Source organism: Neomonachus schauinslandi, chromosome 7 (assembly GCF_002201575.2).
Source record: "Neomonachus schauinslandi chromosome 7, ASM220157v2, whole genome shotgun sequence".
Classification (NCBI taxonomy): Eukaryota; Metazoa; Chordata; class Mammalia; order Carnivora; family Phocidae; genus Neomonachus; species Neomonachus schauinslandi.
Genome location: NC_058409.1, coordinates 71,221,853 through 71,240,176, shown reverse-complemented (window position 1 = coordinate 71,240,176; position 18,324 = coordinate 71,221,853). Strand labels below are relative to the sequence as shown.

The window sequence follows — 18,324 nt, the reverse complement described above, 5'->3', positions numbered from 1 at the left end:
AAATGCTGATGGCCATAAAGAAGCAGATGCCTCCAAGACAGGAGCTAGCCTGTGGCCTCCAGCAAACGGGAGTCACCGTCCGCCCTGCCGAGGGCGGACAGCAGCTCCTCAGGCCCAGCTGCTGCCACAAATCCATGCGACCTGACTTTTCAGACAGAGATTGCAAGACCAGATTCTCCTGTAAAATCTCTGGATTTTTAAGGGTTGGGAACTAATTCCATTAAAGCAATCACAACCACCAACACCCATCAACAGGGTCAAGTCAAATGCCTTCAGAGCCACGTCAAGATTGGATTCAGAGCCCCAATTTCAGTTTCATTTCCTCTAAGGTGATTTCCATGTTTCGTGAGAGATTCTGTTTCTGCGTGAGCGTTGGCGGCTCTGAGAGGTAAAACAAAGATTGGACTCCTTCCTAAGAAGTCACTGCTGGCTCAGCGCCCTCCCTGGTGCTGGTCTGCATCCTTGATGCTTCCCCAAAGGGTAATTTGACTCTGCTCTCTGCCAAAGGGCAGGCGCTCCTGAAAAAGCTGAGGACAACACCGACACCCTGGACGTAGCTATTGATGAAATACAAGTATGCAGGGGCGCCTGGGTGGCTCAGTCGGTTAAGCGTCTGCCTTCAGCTCAGGTCATGATCCCAGGGTCCTAGGATCGAGTCCCGCATCAGGCTCCCTGCTTGGCGGGAAGCCTGCTTCTCCCTCTCCCAATCCCCCTGCTTGTGTTCCCTCTCTCACTGTCTCTCTCTCTCTGTCAAATAAATAAATAAAATCTTTAAAAAAAAAAAAGGAAATACAAGTATGCAGTCCTCGGCGTCTCTAGCTGGTGACTCATACCAGACTGAAATGACATTGGAGCTGTCTCTTTAAAACTCGAGCACGCTACCAGGCAAACTCCTCCTCCGGGGAGGTTCCTTTAACTGAGGGCCAGCTGGCCGGGCCACCGGTTTACACCCGAGCATTACCGGCAATTGAGGATTCCTCCCCAGGAGGCAGCTGCCTGTCAGCATGGCTCAAGAGTTTGTGAACAGCAAAATCCAGCCCAGGAAGGTGGTTGTGTTCATCAAGCCCACCTGCCCCTACTGCAGAAGGACCCAAGAGCTCCTCAGCGAACTGCCCTTCAAACAAGGGGCTTTGGAATTTGTCGATATCACGGCTACCAGTGACACAAGCAAGATTCAAGATTACCTGGCAACGCTCACAGGAGCCAGGACGGTGAGTTCTCAAAGGCTAGGCAAAAGGTTCTCAGATTCCCTTTTCTTGTGGGGGCTGTGCAGGGGATCCGCCTGTGCCTTTCTCTAGGACACCGCTAGGGCTCCGGCACTCAAGGCGCCGCCAGAGGGCTCTGCGGGGTGGGGGAGGGCGACGAAGAGAATACACCGCTCCAGGGAACGGGCCGCTGGGCTGCAGCCAGAGGTCCTTGCAGACCCTGTGCCCGTGCGTCCCGGTCAGCGGGCCCAGCCGCTGTCCCGGGGTCGGTGAGCTATCCGGAGTCTTTGTTTCAAGCACTGCCAGGAAATGACAGTTTGCAGCTTGCAGGGCTGGGGTTGGAAGGTGGGGTGCAGGGGCCAGGGTGACCTCTGTGTTTCTGTTACTGAATGTGGGAATCGTATGCACTCTTTCTTATGTGTTCACTTGGCCAAGAGGGATTTGCTGTCCTTCAATCCTTTCTCTAAGCTTTCTTTAACCATAAACCCAATTAGCCCATTCTCCCCTATCTTACTTAACTCCTCCCACTGGAAGAATCTAAAAGCTCATGATTTGCCCCTTCTTCTCTGAGATGCTTCCAGGCCTGTGCTAGTAGGGAGTTCAGGGGCCAGAGTTCCAGCCTGGCTCTCACAATGGCTTGCAGTGTGATCCTAGGCAAGACACCACCTCGGTGATCCTCTAGGACCTCCCCGGCTGCAAGACCAGACCAGAGCAAGGGACCACCAAGTCCCCTTTGCTCTCAATAGACCGTGAGCCCCTCTAAGAACTACTTTTCTCTACCTAAAAAGCCTTCCTCTGCCTCAGCACCCCTGGCTTCTGGCGGTATGGCCAGGCAGCCAGCTTGCCTGAGTCCATTCTGGCGCTGGGTGGGGTAGGGGCCAGCCCACCAGCTCACCCCAGTCCCCCTCAGGAGGCACATTCTCGGACACAGTGTTTGCAGAAGCACGTATCCTGCTTTGGTTTGAGTTTGGCTCACGGGCTTTTGTCTAGGTTCTGAGCATAAAGCATTGGAGGCTGTTTCTCCTTGCCTCTCCAGTCAGAGATCAGTATTTTGGCACAGAGGGAGGCTAAACCTGTTACCCTCTTGCTTCCAGGGCCCCAGCTGTGAGCTGAGGACTCTTGTGTCTGAGAGGGCGGTCCTGCAGTGGAGGACACAGTGGTCAGAGATTCCTGCTGCCCGGGGCCTGAGAGCCAAAGGGCAGGGCAGTCCCTGCCAAGGACCCCGCTGTGACGGGTAGATCCCTCTCAGCCAGTGGCTCCCAAACCTTGCTGCACATTGGCATCACACGGGGAGCTTTTTAAAAAATCTGGATGCCCAAGTCATTCTCCATATCAGTTATGTCATTTATCGGAGGTGGGAGCCAGGCATCAGTAGTTTTAAAGATCCCCAGATCAAAGGGTACAAACTCTCAGTCATAAGATGGGGAAGTTCTGAGGATCTAGGGGACAGCAAGATGACTGTAGTTAATAATACTGCATTGTATGCTTGAAGTTTGCTCTGGAGGAGATCTTAAGTGTCCTCACCACACATAGACAAAAGTTAACTATGTAAGGTGATGGACATGTTAATTAACCTGATTGTGGTGATCATTTCAAAATATGTATGTATATCAAATCATAATATTTTAGATCCTCCATATACACAAATTTATTGTCAATTATACCTCAATAAGGCTGGAAAAAAGTTTATTTCCTACCAAAAAAAAAAAGATCCCCAGGTAATTCCAATGTGCAACAAATTTTGAGAGCTCCTTGTCAGCCTGGCAGCCTCTCTTTTGCTGGAGAAACCTTTCATGCATTCATTCGACACATTTTTTTCCCCCTATCTCTTCATAAAGCGGCAATTTTTTAAGTTTGTTTTTGAATTCTTAAAAAGACCTTTCACAGGTTCTTGAGCCCTGAATGCACTCCTCCAAAGGGAAGAACAGATCCTTTTACCAGGTTGCCTTCAGGTTCCCTTCCAAGGAAGGGTTTACATCTGAAGAGATGAGAGACTTGGAAGTCGCTCTTATTTACCCTGTAATGACCTATGGTGATGGGCACATAGCAGGAGCCCAGCCCGACCTGACTGGTTCCAGAAACTTGTGTCTTCGATCAGGCCGTGTACTTGGAGAAATTGTTTGGGTTTTGCTATGGCCAAAACTCTTCTATAAGTACCTTCATTTATTCTTTCTCTCATGCTCTTCCTTTATGTAGATCCAAGTTTCTGACCCTTATCATTTTCCTTCTCTCTAAAGAACTTCTTTGAACATTTCCTGCAAGGCCGCTCTGTTGGCAACAAATTTCCTCAATTCTTGCTTGTGTGAGAAAGTAATTTCTCCTTCACCTTTGAAGGATAATTTTTTTGGGTGCAGCAATTTTTTAAAGCACCTACTACATATCAAGACACTTTTAACCTCCATGAACAGAACAAAAACTCCCGCCTTTGTGGAACTTACATTCTAGTAAACACAGTAAGTAAAACAGTTTGTTGGAAGGTGGTCAGTGATAAGTGCTGTAGAGAAAAACTAGGTAGGAAAGGGAGGTGGACACTAGGCAGCAAGGTCCAGTTTTAAACGAAGCCATCAGAGCCTTACTGATCTTAGATCTCTAAAGGAGGTGAGAGAGCAATGCAGGCAGAAATTTAGCGGTAGAATGTTCCAGGCAGTAGGAACAGCGAGTGCAGAGGTCCTGTGGTAGAAGTGTGCCTGGCAAGGAGGCCTGTGTGGCAGGAATGTTGTGAATTAGTAGGAAAGTAGGAGGAGGTGAGGTTGAAGAGGTAATGGGGTAAAGGCTGGGAAGGCTTTTCAAGCTGTTATAAGGACTGTGGCTTGTGAAGTGCAATGAGATTCCACTGAAGAGTCTGGAGCAGGGGAGTAACCCAAACTGAGTTTTTGGAAAGGGTGGTGGCTGTGGGGAAAAGTGAGTATAGGAAGGCCAGCCTGAGGGCTGAAGCTGGGAGACATCTGGAGGCTACAGCAGTTACTCAGATGAAAAATGATGGTGGTCTGTACCAGGGACATAGCCAGGGAGGGGGTGAAGAGTTTGCGAAGTAGCTGAGTCGCTGGCTCAGAGCGAGCCCCCTGGAGCACAGAAGAAGCTGCCTAGCTGGGGCTGGGGCCAGAGAAAAGTACACCAGGACAGTCCAGGCCCCACTATCATAAAGCTTGCTTTTACAATGGCAATTCTCTTTCTGCTTCTTGACAGTTAGAGACTCTCAGGTTCCTGGAAGAGGGCGCTGGGGCCAGGAGGGGAGGACACGGAGCATGTGTTCCTTCATCCTTCCTCAGCAGAATCAACAGATAGCCTCTGGGTCACCACAGCTCCCCACACTGCCCTGGGTGGCCTGTAGTCCCACCCCTTTCGGAGGTTCCAGTAACCGCTCTGCTGTAAGTGGTTTGGCTGTTGCCTAGCCTAGAGGGTGGGCATAAGGGCAGAGGGGCCTTTCAGCTTTCGGGCAAACCAGCCCCTTTGCCAGGTGGGGTCTAAGGAGAGACTCCTTGCTCCATTGGTGCACTGTCTCCAACTAATTCAAACCCTCTCAGCCAACACCCCAGTCAAAGGTGGGGATGTGGCAAGCAGTAGGAGCCATGACCATTGCTCAGTTCTTTTTGCAAATATAGACGTTCAAGAGTGAATACATCTCCTCCTTGTTTAAAGCTCAGATGGTTTCGGGGCACCTGGGTGGCTCAGTCAGTTAAGCGTCTGACTCTTGGTTTCAGCTCAGGTCAAGATCTCAGGGTCATGAGACCAGCCCTGCTCAAGCTCCATGCTCAGCAGGGAGTCTGCTTGAGATTCTTTGCCCCTTCCTCTCCCTCCCCTCTGCTCCTCCCCCCACTTACATGTTCGCTCTCTCTGTCAGATAAATAAATAAAGCTCAGATGATTTCTATTTCATTAGGCAGTGCCTTTAACAGAAGGAGCTTTGCAGTAAAATTATATTAAAATTACACTGGGATTAGGTTCTAGTTACTGCTACACTGACCACAGCCAAGTGTTCCTGGGGTGATAAAAGCCAAAAGACCCCCAATAATTTGGAGGAGTAGGAGCTTTGTTCTAAAATAATGGAAGGACCCAAGGGAAAACTTAGGTTTCTGACCTCCTCTTTCCACAGCTATTCTGTCAGCTGATAAAAATAATGTTGCCCTGATGGTGTTCCCCATTTACGAAGTCCCCACACAGCCACGGGGCAAGTGGGGCAGGCAGTGCTGTCTGTGACTGAAGAGGACATTCGTGCACTTTCTCACTGACGTGCAGTTTTGTGTGCTCTTTCCCAGTCTCCGGGCACAGGAAATAGCCATGGAAATGGGGTGCAGATTCGTTTAATATCTGGATAATTAATATCTTAATTTTTAAAGCTCACTCCCACCGAGAATACCTTCTTAACAAAAACACTGTAAGAACTTATCTGAAGTAATTCTGCCCTCTTTCTCATCTCTCTCATGCTTTAAAAAATTCACTTGAATCTTTATGCCTTCTGAGGAAAATCAAACGCTTTGAAAATATTTGTACTGCCTTCTGTCTTTCATCTCTCCTGCCCCTTGTGGTAGGTTCTTAGGGTTCAGGAAGAGGGCCTGCTTGCTTCTCAGTCAGGTGACCTGTATGGTTTGTTTCTTCATTGCAAGTCAGCTTTTCTGTACAAGTTGGCCTAGAAGTCCTAGAAGTTGTCTGGGCCACAGTGAGAGGACTTCCTCCTCCTTTCAGGACTCTAAAAACCCTCAGGAAGCTAGCAGCACGGAGGGAGCCTGAGTGTGACCAGAGAGGATCACATTCAGCAGGGGTAGCGACTCTGTCAGCCTGCCTTGCCTTGGGTGACCCACACATGCCCGAGAGTGAAACAAAGCAGCTCTTACTCCCAGAGCGACAGCACTTGAACATCTGATGATAGGCCAGGGATGAAAAAAGGAGTCACATACCACCACCCCTTCCCCAGCTGAGGACAGAGCTCACAGCAGAGAGAGATGACGAATATACCGTGAATCTAACAATCAGGGACCAAGACCTAATGCCAGTACTCTTCTAGCTGTGTTTAGAAACCAACTCCTTGAGAGACGATGGACTCTGAGAAAGAGACTGAGGGTTCTAGAGGGGAGGAGTTTGGGGGGATGGGCTAGCCTGGTGATGGGTATTGAGGAGGGCACTGGGTGTTATATGCAAACAGTAAATCATGGAACACTACATCAAAAACTAATGATGTAATCTATGGTGATCAACATAACATAATAAAATAAAATAAAAAAAGAAAAGAAACCAACTCCTTCCTGGTTGTCGTGACTCAGCCTCAGGGCTCAGGTGTGGTCCCAGTTGCAGAGACACCAGAATTCAAGCAGGGTGGTCTGGCTGCAGCCAACCGAAATTCTTTCCCTGAAATGTGTTTCTCGAGAATGAGATTTTTAAGTTATTTTTACAAATTAGACAATCTCACGCACTGCCCTCTCCATATGATAAACATCTTGGCTTACAAACATTCTTTGATGAATAATTTTACGCTTGTAACAAAGTTCTGACCTGAAAGAACATACATGAAGAGGTTGTAAAGTGATTCTAAAAGCTTTGGATCATGGGAAATTTTTAAAGGAAGGAAAAATGTCATTCTTTCTAACCTGGTAATGAAGCTCCTTACCTACCTTAGCTTGTTTGCTTTTTTAGGTACCTCGGGTCTTTATCGGTAAAGATTGTATAGGCGGATGCAGTGATCTGATCAGTATGTATCAGAGTGGGGAACTATTGAAGCGGCTAAATCAGATTGGAGCTCTACAGTAATTCTGGGTGAGTGAAGGGTGGGGTGCCCGGCCAGAACACTGGGAGATGGTGGAATTCTGCTGGATTTTATTATACTCCAGAAAGGCAGTTCAGTTAGAGGAAGAGTGATGCGGAGTGATTTAAAGAACTGTGATGTCATTGAGGAGTTTACAAAGAGGTTGTGTGGATAGGAGGAAATCCTTTTAGTCGACCTTCATTTAACAAAAATGTATTGAGCACTTACTATGTCCGAGGCACTGGGAATAGGGAGAGGAACAAAAAGATAACAGGGAACCTCTCTTCTAGAGTGGCAGCCCAACCAAAAACAAGTAAGTAAATAATTCCTGAAACAAATTAATAAAATAATGTGATAGAACGAGGCAGGGGTGGGGAGCAAATTTAGAGCTAATATGGTGAAGGAAGGTCCTTCTCAGCTGGTGGAGCTGAGACCTGGTTGACAAGAAAGAGAGAGCCATGTAAAGATAAAGCTAAAGAGCTTTTCGGGCAGAAGAAATAGCAAGGACAAAGGCCCGGAGCTGACAACAAGTCTGGAACATTCAAGGAACAGAAAGCAAGAAGAGATTGAGTGAAGTGCAAGGAGAAGGAAGAGTAGCAAGAAGTATGGGCGGGGAGCCAGGGTACAGAGGCCATGGTAAGCAATTTGGATTATTCTCCATGCAATGTTGAAATCAAAGTAATTTTTGCATTACCTGTGTTCACACTGCAAATCAATTTAATCTAATTGGATTCCCAAATGTCCAAACAAAGTTTTCTGCAGTTGTCACCCAAAGGAGATCCTTGGCTGAATGGAAAGCCATAGGGTGATGATCTCTTCAAAAAAGGAACCAGGGTACTTTTTGGGGTCTGATGAGCTCTTCTTTCCCCTAGCTCTCATTATAGTTAGCTAGTTGCTAGTAGGCCGGTTCCAGTGACTGACAAGCAGAGAGACTAATGTATGGTTCTCAGACCAAAATATTTTTTGAGGGATATTTATTGCCCATTAATTAATAACTTACCCTTAAGCAATGTGTATATGTAATTTGTGGTGGTTAACTCAAAATACCAACAGAAGCTAAAAAAGACTTTCTGAAAAAGTATAATTGAATACCTTGAAATGAAGTAGTCAATACTATAAAGCTCCTAATCACAATTCTTACAACATCATTGCAGCAAGTGAACACTAAGTCTGTTTGTGGCCTCACCCCATGTATCAAAGCACTCAAAACCCAATTAACTGTGGTGCCAAATGTTTTCTATTCTGGAACACTTTTGAGCAATTTAGACTTAGATTAAAAATGGAAGAAAACCAACGACTTTGTTGGGAAGATATGAAAGACCATTTCCCCAACTACCACTGTCAGGGTGGGCGTTAGAGTCCCCCTTATTCACAAGGTCTATTCGCACTGTCCTTCAGCATTCTGTGATCTCAGTATTTTGCTGCCAACTGTATCTAAAGGCCATCTGTAACAGAGTGCGCTCAAATAGCAAGAATAAGTATTCTGGTAATGGAAAAAAAATGAGGGGACTTTATATTTCCGTGAAAATCCACTTTTTGTATTTTGTTTTTCTGGCAGAGCAGATCCCAGGATGATATCCCACTGAGAGCTGGATGGCACTTCAGTGATAACCACACTTCCTGGTGGATGGATCCGCGACTAAAATCCACAGCAACTGTTTATTTAAAATTCTGAAATATATTAACAAAAAAAGGGGGGGGATTTTTTTGGCAAAAAGAGCTTCTTCTTCTTTTGACTCAGTATTAAAAGTGGACCAACTTGTTGCCCCAACCCACAGGTCTGAGAAGTTTGATGGATATCTTGGGTTTCTTCTCGATTGGCCCTTTGGGTTCCAAAAGACCGTGACAAGTGATGGCTTAGGATTCACTCAATGACCCAAAAGGTCGTCTTTCTCTTTGGCACATGTCTGTTCCTAACTGTCCCATATGCTAGGACACCTCTACCTCCAAGCCAGTGTTTGTCAACCAAGTTTATCCCAGGCCCCCCAGGATGAATCTGTAATTGGTTTTCTGCTACCGCCTGGAAAGTACTTTGTTGAGTTTGACTTTATAGAATTTGCATTACAAAAACAATAGGTCTTTTGAATGTGCTTTTCCAAGCTACATGGGTCTCCCCAGTCATGATCCCCATCCCACCCCATCTTATCTTGAGAATCACTGCTTGGAATCAGTGTTCTTAACCTTGACAAGTCACAGATTCTCTTAGGAAGTGTTCAACAATTCCTTGAAGGGTCTTAAGGACCTAATTTGAGAAACACCACATGAAAACTTAAGCATGGTTGGTCTTCACTTGATGCCACAGAGATCACAGCTGCTGCAATCATGGGCACCTCTGTTATGTAAGATGGTTGTCCAGGTAATCCGGAATAAGTGTGTATTAACTTGTTTAGATTATGCACAGAAGTAAAATACAACATTTAAAATGTTATCACAGAAAACTTGCAAACCCCTCCCCCAAGAATAGGTCTGTGAAAGTGGCCATATTTGAGAAACACGGTCCTAAACGATTTTTTTCTCTCTCCTTTTTCCCTCCACTCTGAAAACTTGAGTCCCTTATTGTAAAGTTTGTTTTAGAATTGCGATTTTAAGTTAATTTTCTTTTGCAGTCTCTAGTGTGAATGGTTAATTGAGAGTGATTTTTGTTTAATTCTTTTCTATGTTCTCAATACCTTGAGGAATAATATTAATGTGAACTACACCATATTAAAACTTTATTCATGTTTGTCCCCTACCATTATAAATAAAGGCACATGCTGTTGTCCTTCACTGAGTACAAATGGTTGATGTGATTTTTAAATTTCGTATTGAAATGACAAATAATTTGAATATGTCAACACTAACCTATTGAATAATGTTTAGAATCCTATAATAGTTTCATTTCACATTCTGTTTTTTCCATTTCTTACCTAATACCCTTCAACCAAATGGCTGTGGATGATTGTGCAGGTTACATCCTGCACAACACTGTGAATGCCCCCCTGGGGGTTGTGCAGTGTGCAAAATCCCCTCCAGACCATTTGCCCATATTTGCTTTCACACTTCATCCTCAAACACCCCTTCTTCACCTTTGATTTACTTTCAAACTTCTCCTTCAAGGCCTGATTTACAGATTATCTCCCCTGTACCTACCCTCTCCTCTCACTGCCTTTGGACGATAAAACGCCACTGCTCTCTCTTCTGTATCCTAAAGCATCTGCATACTGGTACTTCAAAACTCTCATAGGGTTGAACTGCAGTTAATCCTCTGTACTGGTCTCTTGCCAGATTCAGAAATACTCAAAGGCAAGAGTCTCGACTTAAACTTCATTGTATGCCCAGTTTCTAGCACAGATCTTTTTTTTATCAAAGTAATACATGAATGAGATTAAAAATGTCAAACAATACTGAAAGTTCTTCCTATTCCACCCATCTGCAAACCCTGTTTTGACCACACATTTATCAGTTTCATTTAAACTTCTTAAGAAATGTAAGATAGGGGCGGCCTGGGTGGCTCAGTTGGTTAAGCGTCTGCCTTCGGCACAGGTCATGATCCCGGAGTCTTGGGATCGAGTCCCACATCGGGCTCCCGGCTCAGCAGGGAGTCTGCTTCTCCCAATGACCCTCTCCCCTCTCAGGCTGTTTCTCTCTTGCTCACTCTCTAATAAATAAATAAAATCTTAAAAAAAAAAAAAGAAAGAAATGTAAGATAGGTGCCTGGGTGGCTCAGTCGCTGGAGTGTCTGCCTTCCGCTCAGGTCATGATCCCACGGTCTTAGGATCGAGTCCTGCATCGGGCTCCCTGCTCATCGGGGAGCCTGCTTCTCCCTCTCCCTCTGCCCCTTCCCCCAACTTGTGTTCTTACTCGCTCTGCACTCTCTCTCTCTCAAATGAATAAATAATCTTTAAAAAAAATGTAAGATCTATTAGACCTATATAAGAGTGTGTAGAATGCATAGTTCTGTGTAAATGACCAGCCATATATCTGCCTCCTAGGTTAAGAAATGAAACCCCTCTCTAACAGAGCCCTTCTAAGGTACTGATAAAGCACCAGAGAGGCCCATGTGCCTCTTCCCAACATATCCCCTTCCTCCCTCCACAGAAGTAACCACTAGCTCATTTTTGTTGTAATCATTCTTATGCTTCTCTATAGCCTTACTCCCTAAATATCCCTAAGCAACACATTTTAGTTTTGGAAAAGCAGTAACAAACACCAACCCAGCTGTGTAAGGCAAGGGCAATATTATCACCATCAGGTGAATGGCCCCAGGAGAAGATAAGCTGAACAGAGGCTCAGAGTCTTCCACTGGCTTCGGTTTCCCTGGGAGTTTACCAGAGGGGTGGCCCTGAATGAGTCCTTGGGCACCCCAGGTACCCCCTGGTGGGAAAGCTAGTGTGGGAACAAGTCCTGGGCATCGCCCAGAAAGAGAGTCCATGGACGTGGGCTGCTAAGCGTTTTCTCCGTCCGCAACCGCCCCCCAGCCATCAGCAGCGGGTCAAAGCGCAGCACTCGCGCGGCAATACGGCACGCCTGGACCCTCAGCGAGCGCAACGCGTGGTGCGAAGAATGGAAACGTCGTCAGCACAGGGCAAGCTAAGTACAGGTAAGAGTCTGCTTCGGGCTTATCTGGGCACTCTCTGCTCAAGTTAGAAAAAAAAAAGATGCAAACTAGAGAGCCATCAATGGCTGCAGTCTGGGCTGGTTGCCCTCTATGTCCGGGCACGGCTCTCTGCCTGGGATCTCGCTTCACTGCCATTCTGACTACTCTGTTCCTCTCCTGCGCTGGCTCTCCTACTTCCCTCTGTCCGTATACATTTGTTACAGCTAAACTGCTTTAACAAAGGCATACTCTCTCTCCGGACAGCCCAGAGGCAGGCAGGAGGCTTTGCTCCACGAAGTCACAGTCAGCCCAAAGGTTGTACGCACCACTTCCGCTCACGCCCCATTGGCCAGAACTGGGTCCACCGCCCCAGTTAGCTGCAGGGGAGGCCAGGTCATGCTGTCCCCACTGGGAAACCCCTTGCCCAGCTAAACTCCGAGAGGTCTACGCCAAAAGAAAGAAGGAAAGTTGGCAGATTGTGTCTTTCTCTTTTTTAGTCTTCTTTTTTATTTTGGAAGACCTATATCCTCCCTGGTTTTTAAGAAAGCATGGAAGGTAAATTTTTTGAAACCTTGCGTGTCTAAAAATGCTTTTATTGTACGTACCCTCCTATTTGACTGATAGTTCATCTGACTATAGCTTCTAGTTGGAAGTCATTTTCCTCCAGAAGTTTGGAGACACGGCTCTTGGTCTACTATTTGCAGTGCTGCTGCTAAGTCTGAAGCCATTCCCATTCTTGGTCTTTTGTAGATGACCTGTTTGGTTTTCTTACTTGTTTTATACTCCAGAAGCATATAAAATCTTCCCTTTAAGCCCCATGTTCTGAAATACCATGGTGATATGCCGTGGGGAGGGTCTATTTATTTTCATACATTTTGGGGAGTACATGGAGGCTTGGAGGGTCCATAGGCAATTTTATTGAATTATTTGATACTTTCCTCCCTCCCATTTTCTCTGTGTTCTCTGTGTGGAACTCCTAGTAGTCAAACATTGGCTTTCCTGGACTTGTCCTTTAATTCTTGTTCTATTTTTCTCTTATTTTTTCCCCTGAGGGATCTACTCATCTTTATCTTCTTATTTTTCTGGTGAGTTTTTAATTTCTGACATCAGGTTCTTAGTTGCCAACAGGTCTTCAGTATTATTTGAATGTCCTATTTTTATAAGATTGTCTTTGTTTCATGAATGCAGTATCTTATCTCTCTGAGGTTATTGTGATTTTTTAAAACTTCTTTACTGAATTTTTTCCAACTGTGATTTGTTTTATTTCCCAGAGTTCGTTCTTGTTCTTAGTTGTTTTTTTCTTTTTCCTCTTGTTCTTGTATTATGAATGCAAACACATTTTTTTTTTTTAATCTCTCAAAGATACTAATTATACTTGGGGCTTTCTAAAAGCTGTCTTCTGATTCCTGCATTCTCTCTTTTCCCACTGAGTCCCTATTTTCTATTTCTGCTTTATATTTGAAGGCCAGTCAATGTTCTGCCCCGAACATTTGAGATCTGGCTATCTGCACCTATTTAAGAATGAGGCACCAAAAACTGGTTAGAAGATCTGTGTGCACGGATTGGGTTCATCCACTGGTGACCTTCACCACAGTCTTTGTGCTAATGTCACCTTCTCAACAGGCTTCCCACATTACCCTCTTTAAAGTTTCACCTGACATTCCCTATCCCTCTTCCTTGTTTTATTTTTCTTTATAGCATTCATTACCTAATATAGCATGCCGTTTATTTTGTTTGCTGTCTGTCTTCACTAAAATGTAAGCCCCTTGAGGCCAGGAATCTGTGTCTGTTTATTTATTGCTCTATCTGCAGCATTGAGAAGACTGGTTGCCCATAGGAGGCATTTGATAATATCTGTTAGATGTTTGGATGGATGAATGAATGAATGATCAGGTGAGGATCCCCCAACGGTTAGTTCTGGATGTTTTTCTTTTAAGCCGTTGGGTTTCCCCACTTTCACAGCTGAGGGGTTGGGTCTGGGCGCCAGGTTCTGGCTGCCAAGCAGGGGAAAGGGATTTGGCAGCCCCCAGGCCACTGTGCAGTCTCTCCCATAATCTCCTGTTACCCATCAGCTCCTTGCTGAGTAATTCTGTGTGATATGCAGGAAGAGAAAGGAATATCATCTGAAGGGCACCAAGAGGTTGGCACAAGGGGTTGGCAGAAAGAGCAACAAGAATAACCAGGCAAACAATTCAGAGCCAAAGCTCTACTCCTTCTGTTTACTTTAAAAAGAAAGTGATTCAGTCTCCTGCACATGTCCCATTTTAACAACGGCTGTAGATCTGCTGCTTCCAGCCTGGCCCTTGGAATGGGACAGCCATCCTTCCAAGTTCAAGGCTGTCCAAAGATGGCCCTTAAGGGGAAATAACACCTAGGGTGATAAATGGGTCTGTGTGGCCCAGATCACACTATTTATATCCCCAGTGAATATTATTAGGCCATTATCTTAACATTCGGTTGTAAGAGAAAGCCACGCTCCCTAACTCACTGTACCACAGCTGCTGTTAGCAGGTTCTGGGAAATACGTTAAAGAACCGGCCTTCTGAAATATTTTAAGTCAAATTTCTTTCTTATATTAATAGCAGTCTTTTCTTATTAAATACATTCAACATTTGAATGGGTAAAATTTACTCCTACAAATTAATGGAAGAGAATTCTAGCCTGGTCCATTTAAACACTGGTGATATTTAAACACAGGTCTAGATTTACACACAGGTTTATATTTGCTGTCCCCAGGTGACTTCTGGTGAGCTGTACAAAGCTGAAGGGGGGAGAAGAGAGGAAGGGGAATTAGGAGAGCCAATGAAAGTACAGAACTTTGTGTCACCTTTCTGGGGTTGCACCCGGCACAACTGGGGTTTGGTTCTTTCTTGCTCTTCCTGCCCAGTCAAGGTCCTCCCTCCTTGCCAACAGGGCTGGAGCCTCTGGGTGCCCACGGCCAAGCTTTCTCAGGAAAGAGCAAAACCACTGCCTTCTCGATTTTCTCTTGGGTACCTTGTGAAACTTGGCATACTTTATAAGTAAAATTACAAGTTGTTTTTAAGGTGGGGATTTTCTACGGCCTTTCCTTATTATTCTTCCAAGTCATCCTGAGGATCAGGTATGAATGTTCTTTAACACAATCTGCGCTGACTTCTAACCAAAGGTGTCGAACAGGGACCAAAGGATCCACTCTGGGAATGAAGAGCCGACAACTCCTGGGAAGTCAGAGAATTCAGCTGGAAGCTGTGGCCACGAGCAGGGCTGTCCCCTCGCATCTTGGATGCAACCCCCATGTGTGGCAAGAGCTGACTCGGACTGCCTTGAACCAGCCACTTGCTTGGAAGATGTCACTCGCAAACCCAGTCACCGGATGACTGGAGAGTGCCACAGAGTGCAAGGGAAGAAAAGGATGGATTACGGGCTGCCTCCCCAAAGGGCAGAATGTGGGTATAAACTGAGACAGACAAAATGCACACTAACCAGAAAGGAGCTGTGCTTCTTTCCCCAACCCAGGAAACCTGAGGCAGGCAGAACCGCTGGAGGGGATAAATGTGGCTCTGGGCCACTTTTGAGGACAACTTACCCCACCCAGGTATGGCCCAATGGCTGACAGACTGTCCCTAATATAACCAGAAAAATTCCCCTTGTCCAAATGAAGGATGGAGCAATGAAAGCAAAGTGCCCCTTCAAACACCCCCTGAGCTGGCAAGAGAAGAGAAATCCCCCTTTATAGGAATTTGAGGAGTGAGGGAAATGTTCCCCACTAATGAGATCATCTTCAGCATATTCTCTCCACTGGTTATTCTCTGACTTCCAGAGAGTGGGCCCTGTGAGTTGCAGAGCCCTGGCATGGTCTCAGAGCTATTGAGAGGGTCCGAGAATATACACAGATATTCCCATTTTCCACAGGTATATATAAAGAGGTGCCTTTCCATGTATCTTTTCCTGCATCTGTTTTTTTCTAATGTTTCAATAAAGGTGAACAATTGGTTTACCCAGTTAGAAGTTTTTCTTGGTTTATTTTCTTGTATGGCAGCCGCAGCAGGGAAGAAAATATAAATTCATTTAAAGAATCACTGCATGTACATATAATTATTCAAAATACTTAGTTTACTTACTTAATTAATTTATATTATTACTTTTCTACATGGGGCTTGAACTCACAACCCTGAGATCGAGACATGAGTTGAGATCAAGAGTCGGACACTTGATAGGCTGAGCCACCAGGCGCCCCAATACTTAATTTACTCTGTAAAAAAAAAAGCATCCCAGCATTTACAGTAGCTTTTGCCCATTACTGTTTTCTCAGTCAATGGTTAAAGCACAACCACTACATGTGGGGAGGCCACGGTCTGCCCCATCTTTTAATACTGAAAACATGGGGAGGGGGGTGGTCCACAAGTTTGGAAATATTAGAAACTCTTGCCCTGTAGCAAAGAGATGGCCAACACCACTGGTCCTCAGTCTTTCTGCTTAGATAGATCAGAATCTAGAAAACAGCTACAGTGTAGGGACGCCTGGGTGGCTCAGTCGGTTAAGCGTCTGCCTTCAGCTCAGGTCATGATCCCAGGGTCTTGGGATCGAGTCCCGCATCAGGCTCCCTGCTTGGCGGGGAGCCTGCTTCTCCCTCTGCCTCTGCCTCTCTCTCTCTATCTCTCATGAATAAATAAATAAAAAATCTTTAAAAAAAAAAAATAGAAAACAGCTACAGTGTAAAAGTAGTATCAGGTAATGGTTAACTCACCCAAATATCAGTATAGAATGAATTTTCTCCCACGTTTCCTAGGTATTTTTGAAGGGCTACAGGATCTACCTATTAGCTGAAATAAAATGTAAAAGTCTGCATGCTATGACAAAAGGAGCTTAGAAAGACCCAGCTGCTCTCACCAGGTGCCAAGCTCATTCTAAGTTTTGAACACATTTCACTCATGTGATCCTGACAGCAGCCCTATAAGCCAAATACTATCACCATCATTCTCCATTCTAAAGATGTAAAACACCAAGACACAGAGAGGTTAAGTAAGTTGCCCAGGGTCTCTCAGCAAAGCCAGGATTTGAGCCCAGCCGGCTTCCAGGAACACATAATGATAACCACGCTGCCCTTCACTGGGCCTTTCATTGTGAGGAAGACCTACCTGTGTTTCCTGGTCCAAAGGAAGGGTTGAAGGGCCTTCGCAGGCCTCTGGGTACTGAGCCATAAGACATGCTCTGATTCTTCTCCATCACAGACTGTCTCTTAGCTCAGAGTTTCCCAGAGCGGGTTCTCAAGAACACTGGCTCCGTGCCACATTACTAAATGTTACATGACAAAAGGGGTTTGATGGTCAAATGAGTTTGGGAGAGGTTGGGCTACGCTAAGTGCTGGCTGTGGGACTTGCACTCATTTTGAGAGTCTAAGCGTTTTATCTGATAGACTTTAAAAACATGCATTTGAGGACCTCCAGTGTCCAATTCAATATGTACGAAGCTTGGAAGTTGACATTCCATCTCAACAGCCCGTAAAATGCTGAATAAACTGAAACATTAACAGTGTTCCTTAGATCCATAAGAGGAACGACGTCACAGGATAAATCACTGCCCCCCAAACTGGAAAGGCCGACAGGCCGATACAGAGAATCACAAGTGACCAGAGCCGAGAGCTCCATGAGAATTAGAGCCGGGAGAGGGAAACCTGAACTGTAGCTGGTGAATTGCTGGACTCTCAGTGTGGACTACAGAGGACCCTGTCATCAGGGGGCCCCCACACTTGGGCAAGGTTTACTTCCTGGTGTTCTAACAAGGATCTCACAGTGAATACTGGAGAAAAGTCCCCTTGTGCTTCCAGCAGGGGAAGGGGGGTAAAAAACAACTTTGAAATATGCCAGAACACTCTGTTTGTATTAACAAGGTCTATTCTCAGGAGTGAACTCTAATTGGGGCCTAAGCTGCTGGGCTTTTATCAGAAATGAACTGACCTGGGGGGAGGGGAAAGCCCAATTTTGACTTCCGTAATCTTCCACAAGGGAAAACGGAAATACCCAACTCAATTCTAGCCATCCTATTGTGCTTGGCTGGGGGCGGGGGGGTGGGGGGGGGTTGGGGGGGTGACATGTGAAGCTTACAGTCCAGAATCACAAGCTCACTAAAACCTGACATCTACTCAAGGGACTGTGGAAGGCTTCCCTCCCTCCACACATCCTACCACCACATTACTGAAGTTTTGTCTGTCACAGTTACCCAGTATATCGTGATAAAACGATAAGGCCTATTAAAAGGCAAAAAACACAATTGGAAAAGAGAGAGAGAAAACATCAGAACCAGATATAGATAGGGCAGGAATGTTGGGATTATCAGACTGGGAATTTAAAACAACTATAATTAATATGCTAAGGTTTTTAGTGGATAAAATAGCACACAAGAACAAATGGGCAATGTACGCAGAGGGTTGCAAATTCCAAGAAAGAACCAAAAAGAACTGCTAGAGATCAAAAATACCATAACAAAAATAAAGAACGCTTTTGATGGGCTCATTAGTAGACTGACGTGTGCTATGGTCTAAATGCACCCCCCACCCCAGCAAATTCCCAGGTAGGAATTCTTATGCCCAGTGTGAAGGTGTGAGAAAGTGGGGCTTTTCAGAAGTGATTAGGTCATTAGAATAGAGTCCTCCTGAATAGGATTAGTGCTGCTCTTATAAAAGAACCCCCAGAGCTCACTAACCCCTTGCACTATGTAAGGACACAGTGAGAAGTCACCAGCTACCAGGAAGAAAGTCCTCACCTGACCATGCTAGCATCTTGATCTTGGACTTTCTAGCCTCCAGACCTGTGAGATATAAATTTCTGT

General features: G+C 45.4%; 1 protein-coding gene across 2 annotated transcripts; it reads left to right on the top strand.

The window, feature by feature from the left end:
• Positions 1-734: 734 nt before the first annotated feature.
• Positions 735-9,707, top strand: GLRX (glutaredoxin). 2 transcript variants are annotated; one of them, XM_021701720.2, is made up of 3 exons: positions 735-1,211; positions 6,833-6,952; positions 8,505-9,707. In XM_021701720.2, exons 1-2 carry the CDS (start codon positions 1,005-1,007, stop codon positions 6,944-6,946), a joined length of 321 nt encoding a protein of 106 aa, XP_021557395.1. In that variant the 5' UTR covers positions 735-1,004; the 3' UTR covers positions 6,947-6,952; positions 8,505-9,707. The 2 variants fall into 2 exon arrangements, with proteins under 2 accessions (XP_021557395.1, XP_021557388.1); XM_021701713.2 differs by having other exon boundaries at positions 8,500-9,707.
• Positions 9,708-18,324: the final 8,617 nt, after the last annotated feature.